Source organism: Danaus plexippus, chromosome 6, assembly GCF_018135715.1.
Source record: "Danaus plexippus chromosome 6, MEX_DaPlex, whole genome shotgun sequence".
Lineage (NCBI taxonomy): Eukaryota > Metazoa > Arthropoda > Insecta > Lepidoptera > Nymphalidae > Danaus > Danaus plexippus.
The window spans coordinates 576,254-590,657 of record NC_083540.1 but is presented as its reverse complement, the minus strand read 5'-3'; the positions used below and the strand labels follow the sequence as shown (position 1 = coordinate 590,657).

At 39.4% G+C, this 14,404-nt stretch overlaps 1 protein-coding gene across 7 annotated transcripts in view; it reads left to right on the top strand.

Moving 5' to 3' along the window:
- The window catches only part of LOC116778669 (obscurin), a 76,698-nt gene that overhangs the window by 46,319 nt on the left and 15,975 nt on the right, over window positions 1-14,404 (top strand). For 4 of the 7 annotated variants that reach the window (XM_061529591.1, XM_061529589.1, XM_061529590.1 and 1 more), the window contains 22 exons: window positions 944-1,036; window positions 1,451-1,750; window positions 1,830-1,980; window positions 2,364-3,677; window positions 3,790-4,503; window positions 4,625-4,864; window positions 5,218-5,359; window positions 5,598-5,788; window positions 7,420-7,541; window positions 7,818-7,953; window positions 8,713-8,890; window positions 9,101-9,278; window positions 9,355-9,545; window positions 9,796-9,951; window positions 10,163-10,283; window positions 10,567-10,727; window positions 11,160-11,335; window positions 11,467-11,635; window positions 11,710-11,828; window positions 12,280-13,113; window positions 13,230-13,331; window positions 13,498-14,307. In XM_061529591.1, the coding sequence (XP_061385575.1) occupies window positions 944-1,036; window positions 1,451-1,750; window positions 1,830-1,980; window positions 2,364-3,677; window positions 3,790-4,503; window positions 4,625-4,864; window positions 5,218-5,359; window positions 5,598-5,788; window positions 7,420-7,541; window positions 7,818-7,953; window positions 8,713-8,890; window positions 9,101-9,278; window positions 9,355-9,545; window positions 9,796-9,951; window positions 10,163-10,283; window positions 10,567-10,727; window positions 11,160-11,335; window positions 11,467-11,635; window positions 11,710-11,828; window positions 12,280-13,113; window positions 13,230-13,331; window positions 13,498-14,307 (6,598 nt within the window). The remainder of the gene's footprint in view (window positions 1-943; window positions 1,037-1,450; window positions 1,751-1,829; window positions 1,981-2,363; window positions 3,678-3,789; window positions 4,504-4,624; window positions 4,865-5,217; window positions 5,360-5,597; window positions 5,789-7,419; window positions 7,542-7,817; window positions 7,954-8,712; window positions 8,891-9,100; window positions 9,279-9,354; window positions 9,546-9,795; window positions 9,952-10,162; window positions 10,284-10,566; window positions 10,728-11,159; window positions 11,336-11,466; window positions 11,636-11,709; window positions 11,829-12,279; window positions 13,114-13,229; window positions 13,332-13,497; window positions 14,308-14,404) is intronic. The other 3 variants (XM_061529586.1, XM_061529587.1, XM_061529588.1) reach the window with 3 other exon arrangements.

The window sequence follows — 14,404 nt, the reverse complement described above, 5'->3', positions numbered from 1 at the left end:
GTTATACATTAATATCTTTTCAAATTCTCACCTTTACAGTTATACTACACAACTCATCGTATGAACTCGATGAAGAGAAAGTAATTTTAATTTTTTTTTCTTTATAAATCACATTAGGAAAATTTACCTCCGGACACCATACAACGTGTTTAAAAGACTTTGAATTTTCTCCTTAATCTTATAATTTACCGTCTTCGTTGGGAGTGCTGTTATGAGCTATAAAGACTTTAATGTTTCTCTGGCTATATGTCTAGGGAACGTCAACAATTCTCTGTGTAATGTGTCAAGGTGGTCTAAATATATCTAGCCGCGATTTAAGCCGAGCTATCCGTGAAATCGCCGATTTGTAACGTTTTCTTGTAATATTAGTATTATTTATTGCCTAAATTTTGTATAAATATCTTTCATATATATAAGAAGGCATACCGAAGGTGGGTGGAACATGGAAGGTCTTGACATGGATGGACCGTCAAAAAACGCAAATATGAGAAATAAGATTATGAAATTAATAATTAGGATAAGAAAAAATTATATATGACGATGTTTATTTTTATCACAGTTAAATTAATTTCAGAACGTTAGAAATTAAATGCTACATTAATAACCTCAAACTATAATAATTTTTTTTTTTTTTAGGTATTTCGTTATTTAAGACGTAGTTTAAAATATTGCACTTTTACATTATAAGGCTTACGTCATTCCAATTTGACGTATGTAGGCCAATATCATTACAAAACAACATCCGTTGAAAGAAACGGAGTTGCTGTACTAAATCAATAGGAAACGTTCAGGATAGTTGAAATGTTCAAATAAATTGGCACAATTTTTGTAGCCACGGATTATTCTGTATAATATTCAGAGCGGATTATGATTTCTACATTCCTTTCTATCTTTATGCACATTTTTCCTCGTTATTATAATAGATATTTCTTCCCTTGACCAGGCTTTAGCAGACAAAGTTGGTGACGACAAAGGACTAGCTGAGCATCTCAAGTTACCGATCCAAAGAATAAACGACTACCAGCTTCTTCTAAAGGTCAGTCGTATTATAATTCTTATTTTCTTCTTCTGATAACGTACCTCAAAAAGTCCATTTATAACTATATTAGCATCATGCTGGCCGCAACAAACTATAAACAACACTTTAAAGTCGTAATTGCGCGCAACTGACCCGAGCTATTGCCTCGTCAATAACTTTACGGTGAGAGAACAAAGATCCAAAAATAACTCCTAAGCATAAAATTCATGAATTCAATACAACGCCTATCCTTCATTCATTGGCTATATACGTAATTGATTGCCAATTCGACGAAATTAGAGCTATTAATCACTCCATTCAGTGTTGTTCCAGAAATATTTGAATGGAAAATTTTTGCTTTTGCTACCTCGCTGCTAGGAACGCTCTTGACCTTTAAGTAATTGTGGTACGAGAAATGTGATCGTCTTCTAGGAGCTAGTGAAATACTCTCAACGTCTCGGCGACGATTGTACGGACCTTCAGAAAGCTCTCGAGCTATTCTTAGGCGTCCCAACTCGAGCGACAAGCAACCTCTTCATATCTAGCATCGAAGGTTACCGTGGGAACATCTACAAACTAGGAAGGCTACTGACCCACGACTGGTTCACCGTCACTTGCGAACAGGAACGCGAACAACTATACGTCTTCCTGTTTAAATCGAGGTTACTTCTTTGTAAAGTCAAGCGGATTGGTGAAGATCGATCGGCTTTTGAACTGAAACAAATTGTCAAGGTAACCAATGTTTTTACAAAAGGATGATTCTTTTTAGTTATTTTATTTATATGTTTTTTTTTTAATTACTTAATTTCAGCTTCCTGAGGTCGAAGTGAGGGATATCCCAGACAGCAACAAGTTCGAACTCCATCAGAAAGCACCTCCTCTTGTAATTACCTTTAAAGCCCACAAGGAGTCCATTAAAACTTCTTGGTTGCAAGAGATAAAACACTACGCCACCGATCTAGGTAATAACTATAGCTGAATGAAATATATTTCAAATTAACATAAATATACCTTCCAACATAACGTATTAATGAGATCTAAGATTTTCGCGAGTATTCATTTAAATGAAACTAGTATTATTCGGATTTACTACGCGGATTTTATTATTTAAAAACTACATAATCCCGACGTTTCGGTTACTTTGCAGCAACCGTGATCACCTCGTCTGCCCGTGATCACGCTTGCTGCAAAGTAACCGAAACGTCGGGATTATGTAGTTTTTAAATAATAAAATCCGCGTAGTAAATCCGAATAATACTAGTTTCATAACGTATTAATATTGAAAACGGTCTCTATATGTCACGTTCCTTGTCCTAAAACTAAATAGAACGAATTTTCTTTAAAGTTGCACTAGCGGAACACGCGGCAGACGATCTACAAGTCCAACCACCACCTGAAGAATTCATAGAAAAACCAGAAGAGAAGAGAAAGAGATCAGATACTGAAGATCACATTGAAGATATACAAGAGAAGAAATTTCGTACGGAAGAAGTTGAAGTCTCAGAAGTTTTGACGAGGCAACAATCTCTAGAAGTACTTAAAACAAAGAGAAAGGCATCTACTGAAGCGCAGACTATCACTAAACTTTCCAAGACTGAAGAAACAGAAACATCATCAATAAGCGAAGTTCAAGAAATATACGAAGCTGTTGGCGCTGGAAGTGACGTCACAATTGACTTAGGATCTAAAACATTAGTGACGCAATCAATTGAACAGGAATCTGTCACATCTCAGTCCCAGCTCAGTCAAGAAACAGTTATTGAAAACAAAACATTACAAACAGAACATCAAGAAACCGTATCCATCCAATCTGAACAAAAACAAATTAGCGAACAAGTAAGTATACAGTCAGACCTAGCTGACAGTGAAAACAAGGAAACAGTAATTACTGATATTCAAAAGGCGGAAACATCCACTAAGTCGACGGTAGAGAAATCCCCAGATCAGGAATCATCTCCCGTAGAATCTCAAGAATTGTTAAAATCTTCTGTGGAGGCAACATTACACACCACATCTGAAGAAACAAGCACCCAAAAATCTCCTTCCTACAACGATCAATTGCCTAAACCCTCGGAAGAGGAACCTAATAACGTAGAACTATCAGCTGTTAAGAGTGAAGAAAGAGTGGTTTACGAAAAACAAACATCAAAAGTAGAGTCTATCGAAGTAACTGATAGAGTTTCAAATAGTAGTGTAGTAAGTACCTCTGATACTGAATCTATCACATCGTGTGTTACAAAGAACGAACAAAGTGTAACCGATAAAGATTCAGAAAATATACATAGAACATCACATGAAGATAAAACAAACACCGTAGATAAAACTGAGATCACATCGAAACAAAACTCTAAAGAGACATTTACGTCTGCTGCTGTTACAGAAGAATTGAAATCATCTTCACAAAATTCATCTTTAGAGGTTATCGGTGATACCGGTCAGAGTAGTGCGAAAGAATACGAAGAAACTAAAGAGGAAAATTATTTTGTTTCTAATAGAAAGGAAGACGCTGAAACTGGAAGAGATCAGGCGGTTACTGACATAAGTCACACTGAGAACCAAAAGTTAGAAGACAAAGTACGAGAAGGAAGCCAAGCTGTAACCACAGAGGAAGAAAACGAGGAGATGTCGAGATACAGCCGCACGTCGCGGCTCTCTGGAGGTATTATTATTACGATTAGTTTTTATATATTTAAAGAAATATTTCCAAAAATTATTATTTAATTAAAAGCGTATTAAAATATTTTTCAACAAATCTGTCAAACGAATTACAGAGTACTCCAGCAGCACCCGCAAACTATCTTCGGGTGGCCGCTACGAGTCGTCTACAAATGACGGCGGAGTCTCGAGCTACTCGCGGCGTGAAAGTGGAACTCGCTCTGAGGCGCGTTACGAAGCTGCTACGACTGTAGATGGCAATTCACGCTACGAATCGAAATACTCTTCGTCCGCATCCAGCAATCTCGAGGCTGGTTCCAAGTATGCCCTTGAATCAAGTTTCGAAGTCAAGGAAGCCTCTAAGTACGGTATTGAATCTGCATCGAACGCTGGCAGTAAACTAGATAGCATCGCCTCCAAGTACGGTCTGGGCGCCGATTCGGATGCTCGGATAGAAAACCAATCTTCTAAGTACAGCGTGGAAGCTAGTTATGACGGAAATTCCGAAACTATGAGTAAAATTGACAGCATCGCTTCCAAATATGGACGCAATTCGATAACTGGCAGCTCCAAGATCGAGAGCCGGTCAACAAAATTAAACATCGAAACTAGCCTCGACGGCGACAGCGTGAACGGGGAATCGATCGTAGAATCGAAATATAGCAGTCTGAGAAACGGTGACAGTGTCTCTCAAAGCAAGTACTCTAAGAAGACCGTGTCCAACGGTTCGGTCACGGATGAATACGGTTCCACGAAAACGGTAAAGAGGTCCGAGTCCCACGAGGGGAAGCCAGTCTTCACGAAGACGCTAGAAGGACAGAACATCGAGCGTAAGTCAAACCGCGTGCCCCCGAACTAGACACCTAGCGCTTGTACATATGCTTATAGTATTAACATCCACACACATACTAACTCGCTCCGCCGACCTCGCGTAACGCGTGTGCTCCGCAGCGGGAGAGAACGTGACCTTCGAGTGCGAGCTGTCCAACGACGACGCCAAGGTGACCTGGTTGAAGGACAACCGGCCTCTGACCGACCGGCTCGCGGACCGCGTCGAGAGACGAGCTTCCGGGGCCGCCCACACCTTGCGGCTGCTGCACTGCCGCGAGGACGATTCCGGCGTCTACACCGCTCTGGCGGAGACCCAGCGCGGCACCGCCACCTGCACCGCGCAGCTCGTCGTGCACCAGCGTGAGTGCGCTCGGATTCGGTGTATCGAACAAGCAAACTCTTCATTATGATCCTCAGCCATAGTTCAGTACACCGAAACCGGTTCTCCGTCGACGGTACACTTAAGTTTAACGATCACGAGGCATGGCTCCGACGAATCACCGATTAAGTCATCGTAAAGCGTATAACACTTAGACCTATCTGTAGTCTTCTCTCTGTATAATTTTCCTGTATTTTCCACTGAGTAGCGTTTTGTTTGCATGTCAACGAGAGTCGTGACCGTATCACTCTATACATAACAATTCTCCTTCGATCTTCTTCAAACGTCTGTGATGTTTTCATTGAACATTTTATGTTGGATTTCACAACAACAGTGACTCCGGAAGAGAGGCGACAAAAGAATGCACTCAATGCACCGTATTTTGTGGTGGCTTTGAAGGACACGGAGATCCTGTTGAACACGTTCCTTCGTTTCATGATCAGAGTGAAGGGGAATCCAAACCCTGTAGTTAAGTTGTGAGTATTATAATATTACGATTCCTCTGAAACACGTTTTCACTGAGTAAATTTTTATATGGAAACAGCGCTTTGTTACAAACACGTAGATTTTTTAATTACTTATTATGTCGTTAAATATTATTTGTCACACAACTCATAGAAACACTCACTCAATTTTTCAGACCTATTTCTATTCATAAGACACTTTTAATACAAAGTAAGCCCCAATTATTATCATCTCGTGTCGCTCTGTCAGCTACCGTGAGGGTGTGGAGATCGTATCCAGCTCTCAGTCTGACCGCGTCAGCATCCTTCGCACCCTGGCTGACAGCGGCTGTTACGAGTTGGTCATACCGGATGTGACGCGCGCCGACGCCGGAAAGTACTCCTGCCGGGCTGTCAACGAGTACGGAGACGTCGAGTGCGAGGCGACCGTCACCGTCGTCGGTGAGTACTCTACTCTCTCACTCTCTCACTTACCACGAGTTTTATTACTCAGATCTCTACACATGATGTTATTTACATAGGTGATATGAAAGAAAATGTCAAAACTCTCCATATATAGTTTGACGATGGGAAAACTTGTGTTAAGGGAACTGTGATACGACTAACGGTTTCCGGTCGTTATCTTTCCACTATGAAGGACCAAACGTCTTCAATTCTTCCCCCAATGATGTTTTATGTGATTTTAAAAGAGTGATTAATTACAATTCAGGAATTTGACGCTAAAAACTGGTAAACAACATTAAAATTTATGTAAGTGACACATAGAACAACGACCGTATAAGATTAAGAAAATCTTTTTAGTACTAGAAGTCTTACCATGTCTACATTCCCTCCTCGAGTAAAGAGAATTGTGATGGATATCCGACATTAATTTGGCAAAGTAATGAGAGACGATACAAAACTCGAGAAATATTTTTTTTTAAACCTGAAATTCTTCAGTGAAATAAAAAAGAAATATTAATGTACTAGATGAAAAATTTCAAATAAAAATAAAAATCTAAATCTTTTTTATTTACTCATTGTTTACAGCAAACTATCACGTGGGTCATTCATAGTAATGTATATTTTGTTTTTAAAATGTACGTATCTACAATAGTGACCTTTCGTAAAGCAGCCAATATGGCGCCTGCAATCTTTCTGTCATCGCTATTAGAAGTTAACAAACACACGACAAACCGAATTTTGCACTTATATGTTGTTTCCTCGGATACTTTATTTTTTATATTTCCATTACGTAGACAATGTTTCGAGCGAGTCCGCTGCACCGTTGACGAAATTATGAATATAGAATTATTATCTATATTGAGAGAACGATATATTTATCTTCTGTAATACTAAGGTCAATGTATTTTATTCACAACCTCCAAGCACTTTGAAATGACCACTGATCTCAACCCCTTAGAACGTAACTTTCGTTTGATTATTTAGTATTATAACGATCTATGAATTAACCTATTTTTTTTTTTACATTATATAATATAAACCTTAAAATATATTATTCCAGCGTTATAAGAAGCATATTTATGTTAGAGAGCAAATAAAGCTAATTTTATATATTTGAACGATTTTAAATACAATGAATCAAATGCGAAGTACCGAAACCCCAGGCGCTTAATATTAAAACACAGATCAGCGTCCACTGAACAACACTTGGAGCTCGGCCAGTGTTTGTTTATGAGGTAGTTACAAGTTATATATAATTGTGGCTAAATTTACATGACACCCGATTATTTCATATCTATTTAGTAACATCACATATATGTTTATCTTCAGCTCCATTAAATGATGCGGTTTAAGGTCTCTCTCTTTGGTATTGCAACTAATTAGCCAGCGGTGGAACAAATTCAATACATTCTTATCATCAATAAATCTCAATGGTTTTGGCACTTCGTAGGTCTATTTTAAGCAGTAGTGACTCGATATGTACAGCGGATGCACTTATTATGAAGAACAGAACGCGATCATAGTTATTTGGTGGAATTTATAAAGATGAACTCCGTAGAAAGTAAACGAAGTTTGCTCTGGCGTAAGTACGTCTCTCTATGTTATTATAGTGTTTAACTGTTTGGCAGATGACAAGAACATTTTCGGAGAACTACCGCCGGGCGGGGAAGGTCTCTTACCTAAAGGGGAGAAACCCAGCTTCACCTGGAAAAAGGATGGAGTCAACTTCGACCCTGAAGAAAGATTTAAGGTAAGGTGATATTTTAAGCTTAGTGTCGCAGTACTTCGAGTTAGTGCTTTTAAAGCAAATTACCTTTTGCGGTTTTTGTCATTTAACTATTTTATGTAGCTGACTTTATACGAGAATTTCGATTGCTCGAAAAACACAGTTTCTAAGCACATTTATTTATCATTATATATAATGTATAAGATGTATAGCAAGGCTTCCACACCAGTTACTTGGCATATGTATGTATCTAGGTATACACCACAATGAGGAAGTGCTATATTGATACACAATGTGCAGGTGTTGCTGGAAGATGACGAGGACTCGTTGGCGCTGGTGTTTCAACACGTGAAGCCCGAGGACGCCGGCCTCTACACCTGTGTGGCCAAGACCAGCACCGGAAATATATCCTGCTCCGCGGAACTTACCGTGCAAGGTAAGATAAAGTAGTAGATAATAAATTAACATACACACACACACACACATATATATATATATATATATTTGAATTTAGAACCCCTTCATTGTTTTTAAATAGAGTAACGTTAGCTTTACTGATGTCACAGATGCCTGTATTGTTGATTATCGTCAGTCTGTCGAGCTTTTAAAGGTGACGTCATGGACGGTTTGACGATTCCTTTATTGGGAAGAAGTTAGAGGTCTGATCCTTCTAACGGCTCGAGCGACGATGTTTCTAACACGCTTTTTAATCAGTACCTCGCTTCTATTTATACCAACCAACACTCATTGTTGTGCGAGGGACTCTTGATAACTTTAACCATCCATATTTATTATTTACGTAAATAAAAGGTATTGGCTCCGATATCAATATATATTTATGTGGTATTGAATTTAGCCTATCAAGGATTTTATTTAAAAATTTTGAAAACAGAACTCTTCTCACCGGGCCGTCGTAATGGACAATCGTGTTATTTTATTTTCTCTTATAATTAGATGATTGAATGAAATAATATAAATTAACATTTATATATACTATTACTTCATTTAAATTTATTTGAAATAAATAATACAATAAATAAAATTAATATGACTCTATCATTTTTTGAAATATTCGAAACCCAAAGTGTCTCTAAAAGTGTATACATAAAAGGTACAGTATATAGGTACACAAGGAATGAAAATGATTCGAGACGAAAGAGGTCGCTTTTAATTCAGCCGTTTAATTAATTAATAGGAGCAGTGAACTACCTTCACCGCGAACCCCAGAAACCTGAGCTGGTGATCGAGCACCGCGAGGCTGTGGTGTCGAGCGGCGGCTCGGCTATACTCGAACTGGTCTGCAAGGGCTACCCTAAACCGACAGTGGTGTTCAAACATGACGGGAAAGTCGTCGAAGCTGATGCCAGGCACAAGTCAGTGATCGATAACCCTAGTATTTTATTATATGGTTTATACGGAAATGCTAGAACGCGGAGATATTACTTAGCTACGACACTCATATAAAGGGCTTGCGATGTACCTCTCAGTTCAACTCGTTCATAAGACAGGGAATTGTGGAGATCAACACTCAAACGATGACGTTATTGATCTTGTGGATTGTAAGTTTTTGGTGCTAATTATAGGTTCCTTCACGAGGACGATGAAAGCATGTCCCTCGTCATCAAAAACGTGTGCGAAGCGGACGCCGGCGTGTACCACATCAGTGCCGAGAACGACCTGGGCGAGGACACCACCACCGTCAACCTCGTGGTCAAGGCCGCGCCCCGGATTAAGAAGAAGATCGAGAACCAGAGCTGCATGGTAACCGATCACACCGATAAGTATGTGACAATACTTGGAAGCCTCGTTTATTTACATGAAGCTTCTCTCCTTGCAGGCGGGTTCGACTCACGAAGTTATCATCGAGGTGGAAGGAACTCCGGCCCCGGAACTGAAGTTCTTTAAGGACGGCGTCGAAATCAAGTCCTCGGAGCGGGTCCGTATAGTCAAGGAGTCGGAAGAGCTGTACAAGATCATCATCAACGACTGCAAGCTCACGGACACCGGCTCCTATTCTGTTGTTGCTACGTTAGTGTTATCTACTATCTTTTCTCATTTATTTCAACACCGACTGGCTAAAAATATGATTTATACAACTTTAATCCATACTAGATTGATAACGAGAACTTCGTGAGTGTTACATGGTATTGAACCTTAGAAAGACAACAAAAACTATAAAAAAACTATTGCAATAGTGCAATGTCAGTCAAGTCCTATCAAGTTAAAATAGATTAAAAAAAAGATTTAGTAAGTACCACCCCTCATTGAACTTCCCCAGGAACGAGGTGAACCAATGTTCAGACTTCTGGCAGTGGCACGTGTCCTCACCGCCGCGGGTCATTAAGAAGATTGGAGAAGAACGGATCTGTAACGAGAAGGAAACTGTCACGCTCACCGTGGAGACTGAGGCCGACCCTGCTCCCACTGTCACCTGGTAAGCTGTGCCGACGATGAACACCTGGAATATATAGATCATCAGAATTAAGAACCCTTGGGGGTGTGCTGCAAGACAACCCCTTGAAAGTGTTCCCAGATAGGGATATTTTCCGTTTATTATACATTAAATTACATTTAGCGGCGGACAATATTTTGGTTAAAGCGAATTGTAGTTAAATCCACAAATATAATCTCCCGTCGCCCGCCAGGTACAAAGATAAAGTGGAGCTGAAGGAATCGACCGCAGTGAAGATGTCATCCAAGGGCCAGGCTCACTCTCTGGTCATCTCGTCCGCCGCCCGCGCGGATAGCGGAGAATACTCCTGCGAGGTATATCACTCATATATTGTTAAAATCCGTATTTTAACAGAGACAAAAGAATGTCCGTGTTCACCGAGTGATTGAAAGTCCTATTCCATGACGCCTTCACAGATATTTGAATCGCTAAGTATTAGTCATAATATAGGCGTGTGAGATGTGATGATCACTTGTGCGTGTGTGTGAGTGCGTGGCCCGTGGTTACTCAGCACAGCGCAGGGTGTTTTATAAAATTCATTAAATTCAGTTTCACTTATAACATACGTCGTCGCTCCCCTCTCCCCCGTCACCATAGGTCCGCAACACGCTGGGCAGCACGAGCGACTCGTGTTCGGTGAACGTGCGGCGCGGGCCCGTGTTCACGAAGCGACTGAGCGACCTCACGGCGGCCGAGGGGGACGTCAACGTGGAGTTCACTGTGGATGTAGACGCCTTCCCGCAGCCCAGCGTGCAATGGTATGAGTTCCAACAATTCAGAAAATGATTCTTAGTAAAATTATACATGGACAATAAAACTGACGAAGTCATTTGAATAAATAAGTAACCGGAACCGAATCAGCGAGTTCGGTTGACAGTTTTCCTATTTATTGACATATTTTCATATTTTTATATGAAAAGTGGTTGAAATAGATGAGGTCCTTAAAAATACATATATAATATTAGTGTATGTTAACACTATCCGATGACCGAACCAACGAAGCGTAAATATATTCTTTTGAAATCCTTCCTCCTTCCTCATACGAACAGCAAAATTTAATATTTTGCCTGTATTTTTATTTCCATTAGTAATACAATTTTTGGATAGTTCGTTTATCACCTTTGCTTCGTTTCTACCTACCGCTAAGTGAAATTGCTTTAACCTACTTTTATCTTCTTGATAATATTCAGGTACTTAGGAGATGTGGAAATAACAGAGAAGAAGTCAGTGTACAGTCGCGTCGACAACGGCAGCAGTCACAAGCTGATCCTTAAAGAGGTGTCCGCGGAAATGTCCGGACGTTACACCTGCAAGGTGACCAACGACCTGGGGGAAAACTCCTGTCAGGCCACCTTTACCGTCAACAGTACGTGTTTAGTTAGATATACGATTTTTTTGTTTATAACCACCCAAAATAAATGTTGAAAAAAGGGTTATCCTAAGATTTTTTTACCTTGGGATGAAACTTTTTTAAATATTGTATCATTACATCATTAGGAAAACCCCGTATTACAAAAAGCTTGGTCGACATGACTGTGGACGCTGGGCAGACTTTGAAAATGGAAGTCGAAGTAGAGGGTTGTCCTGAACCAAAAGTTAAATGGTTCAAGGACGGCAAAGAAGTCACTACGGACGCTAGGATAAAGATTGAACGGGATACTAAGAGGTAGTTTCTGACTTGAATAACACTATTATGTTACATGTGAATATATAAATACGATTTGGATAACGTCCCCTTAGGTTAGAGAATTATCATCTCACTGTGACTCTGGTCAAAGAAGAGGACGGAGGAGAATACGAAGTGAGGGCTGAAAATGAAATGGGCAGTGTGTCCAGCAAGAGCACTGTCACTGTTCATAGTAAGTACTGCGTAGAGGCAAGCAAGACATCAGTTAGAGATTTAAATAATGAATACTAGCATCCGATGCCATCACGAACAATACTTATATTTTTCTTGTATTGATGGTGTTGTTTTATAAAAATACATTAATGGTGTAAGAATTTAATTTGCATCACAGTTCCGGCAACATTACACACGACACTGGTAAGGTATTAGACATACACAATATCACACGTGTATTTTGACAGAATAATCTAGTAGTAGTGTAGTTTACGAGTAGATGACAGCATTGCACGTTTAGTTCTAAACGTATGCCCCCTCTAAGGATGTTGGTAGACTTAGTATTTAATGTTTGAGGCATTCAATGGACTAGAATGCTCGTGTGTCCCCACACTATGAATCACTTCACATTTGGTTTTTATACTAAGCACAAATAATTTTTGTTACCATGTTTTCATTATGTTTAATAGCTAAAGAAGTTCATTCGAGATTCAAGAAAGAAAATATTCTTGAAAGAGAATTGGAAGAGGACAATCAATGTCAAAAACAACAAATTGATTTCGTGGACACTGAGAAGAAAAAAACTGCTGGGAAGAAAAAAACGATAGCTGAAGAAGTGGAAGAGAAGTCTTTGGATGATGGATCTGAAGTAAAAGTGAAGGCCGTTGTTAATGAGGAAATCGATAAACCGATCTCCCTTAAATCCCAGAAATCCTATACGGAACCCGAAACGATTGAAGAAAAATCTTTGGCTGATGAAACTGATGTTAAGGTAAAAACGGTTAATTGTGAAGATGTTGAAAAGCCTGTCAAAGTAAAATCACAGAAATCATTCACTGAGCCAGACAAGATTGAAGAGAAAACGATAGCAAATGAAAGTGAGACTAAAGTCAAACCTGTGGTGATTGAAGAAGTTGACAGGCCCGTTCCAGTTAAATCACAAAAATCTGTTACTGAACCCGAAATCATTGAAGAAAAATCTTTTTGGGATGACATACAAAACGACGGAAAAGTAAAATTGGCCGAGGTAAATGAACCGGAAAATATCCCACGAAAAGCAAAGAAATCCTTTTCAGAAATGCAAGAAGCGGAGAACAAATCTATTTGGGACGAAAATCATAACGAAAGATCAAAACAGCCAATTGTTGAAGATGTAATTGAAGAACCAGACAAAGTTGAAAGAGGTGTTACTAAACCAGAATTAGTAGAAAAGAAGGAAATCGAAGCTGATCTCGTTTCACCCAAACGCAAGTCTGTTAAAAAAGAAAGTATAAACGAAGAACCCTTGAGTGCTGACACCGAAGGTATAAAATGCGCTTTGGGCTTCAATCAGCAAACAGCTTTTAGGCAAACTCACGTTTTCATAGTGTTGCATGCTCTCGTGTTTTATTTAACATCCCAAGTGTGTTTTGTTGTTTAGGGCGAGTTTTCGAAACAGTAACCACATTCAAGTCTGGCGACGATGGTTCAATTATAGTATCTAAAGTAAGCAGCACCCGCTCTCACGGCGCTGTTGTCACAGGTCAGTACTCGGCTTTATCCCTTTCCTTCCGGTTTCTAATTGACCATATTATTAACTCTCACGTAGACTGACAGATGTACGATCTAAAACAGAAATACCACATCATTGCATGTTCAGTACTATCGAATTCAGATATTAATACAGATAATAATATTTTAACTGATAGGTCCAGCCGAAACGCGCACTTTACATAAAATGACATCAAGCGCTGTATATTATGATGATGATGAGGAATGTGATAGAAAGGTTTTGAGACCGAATAAACCGCACACGACTTCATTAGAAGTAGAAGAGATCGCTAGTCACAGTTACTATCTTTCCGAACTCGGATATTATACAATACCGGAACATATCAGACGGGGCACATACGGGATAATCGAGGAACCCCAGACCGATTCTGACGCGGAGACCAACTCTAGACATGGCAGACAATTTGGGGCCCGAACTCTGTCAATTATGTCTATGTCAGAAGATGATATGAGCTGGCAAAACGACTCGCTCTCGCGAGAAATTTCCATTGAGGACCTTTCTAAATGTATCTTCGAAATAGATGAAACTAAAAAGGTATTCAGTAGAGACTCATACGTGCGTCAATCGTCATTTAAGGAAGATTTCTTCACAGACGAAGGTGAAGAGGAATCAATTATACTACAAGAAAGAAGTCAAAAGGTCTTTGAGAACGATATCACAGAGAAAATAATTCACATATCGAAAGAATTTGATGAAAACAGTTCCGTGCAGAATAAGACAGACGATGTCAAGAATCGCATTATAGAAGAACTCGTATTAAGCCCCACTAAAAACCTTAATAATATAACAAAGGATGTCGCCGAGTCCTCCGTGGAAAGAAAGAAAAAGATTAACAATAGTCTTTTTAGTGTTGAAGAGGAAGACAGTGGAATAGAAGACTTACTAAGACGTAGCCAGAGACAAAGGAGCATTTTAGATGACATTCTTGATCAAGAAGACAAAAAAGGTAATAGTCAAGTCAATAAAACCTAATACGAAAAGAGAGTCACTGACGCGCGCGGCTGAAATAATATATTATAAAGTAACGCTACGCAGTTTAGAGG